We start from the raw sequence: 1,044 nt of genomic DNA, 5'->3' as shown, positions 1-1,044 counted from the left end.
AACGACTATTAAATAAAATAATACATTTAATTGCAGAATGGATTCAGACACATATTCAAATATGTCGTCATGTTCTGAAACAGAGGGACAAGCCTCTGAGAACACACTTGGGACAGTTCTAAACGAACTGTCCAACACTTAAAAAGCCACATTTGGCTTTTTAAACTCTCAAATATTACAAAAAAAAAGAAACATGCACATTTATGACATTTTAAAAACAATTAATAAAAGAATCCCTTGAAAATCTGAAAGCACAGATTTATATTTAGAGAAAACTTTCCAACAGTTTTTATTTCAACACTAAAACTTGACTTCCTCAAAAAACAAGCATCTGATTTGATGAACATCCAAATAAAAGAAAAAGAAAACCTGATTTTAAATCTAAGCTTTGTCTTCAAGTGAGAACATCCTGTAAGAACTGAAGTCAGGGGATGTTGTCCTTCAGCTGCAAGAGTCTGAAAATAAAAACAAAAACAACAAATAACGAGACCAGTTTAAAGAAATCAAGTTTTAAAAATAACTTCAGGAGTAAAACTTTACTCTTTCTGAGCTTTCTTCTCCTCTCGAGCTTCGTGTTCGTCCCAAATCTTCCTGTAACAATAAACCAGGACTACGATGAGCCAGAGCTGCAGGACCACGATCAGGACATACATCAGGATCTCTGAGACCACCGAGACCAGCTCCCGCTTCGCTGCAAACACAAACAAACTGAAAACATTAATTTAAATATGACTTTTATAAAACCACATCCTGTAGATTTATTTTTTAGTTTCAAGAGAAGCTTCTACATCCAAACAGGAAGTGGATTTAACCTTCAAACACTCTTCAAAATAAAAGTCCTGTAGCCAGTGGGTACAGTTCCACTAATCTGCTAATAGCAGAACTACGTAGCTTTTCATTTAGCAGATTCATTTTTAGCATGTTAGCATTATCAGAGCTAAGAATCTTGTTTAGCAGGTTAGCATTAGCAGAGCTAAGATTTTTGTTTAGCTGGTTAGCATCAGCAGACCTAAGATTTTTGTTAGCATGTTAGCATTATCAGAG

At 34.8% G+C, this 1,044-nt stretch overlaps 1 protein-coding gene across 1 annotated transcript in view; it reads right to left on the bottom strand.

Moving 5' to 3' along the window:
* Positions 1-225: 225 nt before the first annotated feature.
* Positions 226-1,044, bottom strand: part of si:ch211-225p5.8 (sodium channel subunit beta-1) — a 5,127-nt gene continuing 4,308 nt past the window's right edge. Inside the window, exons 4-5 of the mRNA XM_014032527.1 lie at positions 541-691; positions 226-455 (exon numbers count right to left, since the gene is read on the bottom strand). Coding sequence (XP_013887981.1) covers positions 425-455; positions 541-691 — 182 coding nt within the window. The 3' untranslated portion in view covers positions 226-424. The remainder of the gene's footprint in view (positions 456-540; positions 692-1,044) is intronic.

This window comes from Austrofundulus limnaeus, unplaced genomic scaffold, assembly GCF_001266775.1.
Source record: "Austrofundulus limnaeus strain Quisiro unplaced genomic scaffold, Austrofundulus_limnaeus-1.0 Scaffold1475, whole genome shotgun sequence".
NCBI lineage: Eukaryota > Metazoa > Chordata > Actinopteri > Cyprinodontiformes > Rivulidae > Austrofundulus > Austrofundulus limnaeus.
This window is presented reverse-complemented; position numbering and strand designations above follow the sequence as displayed.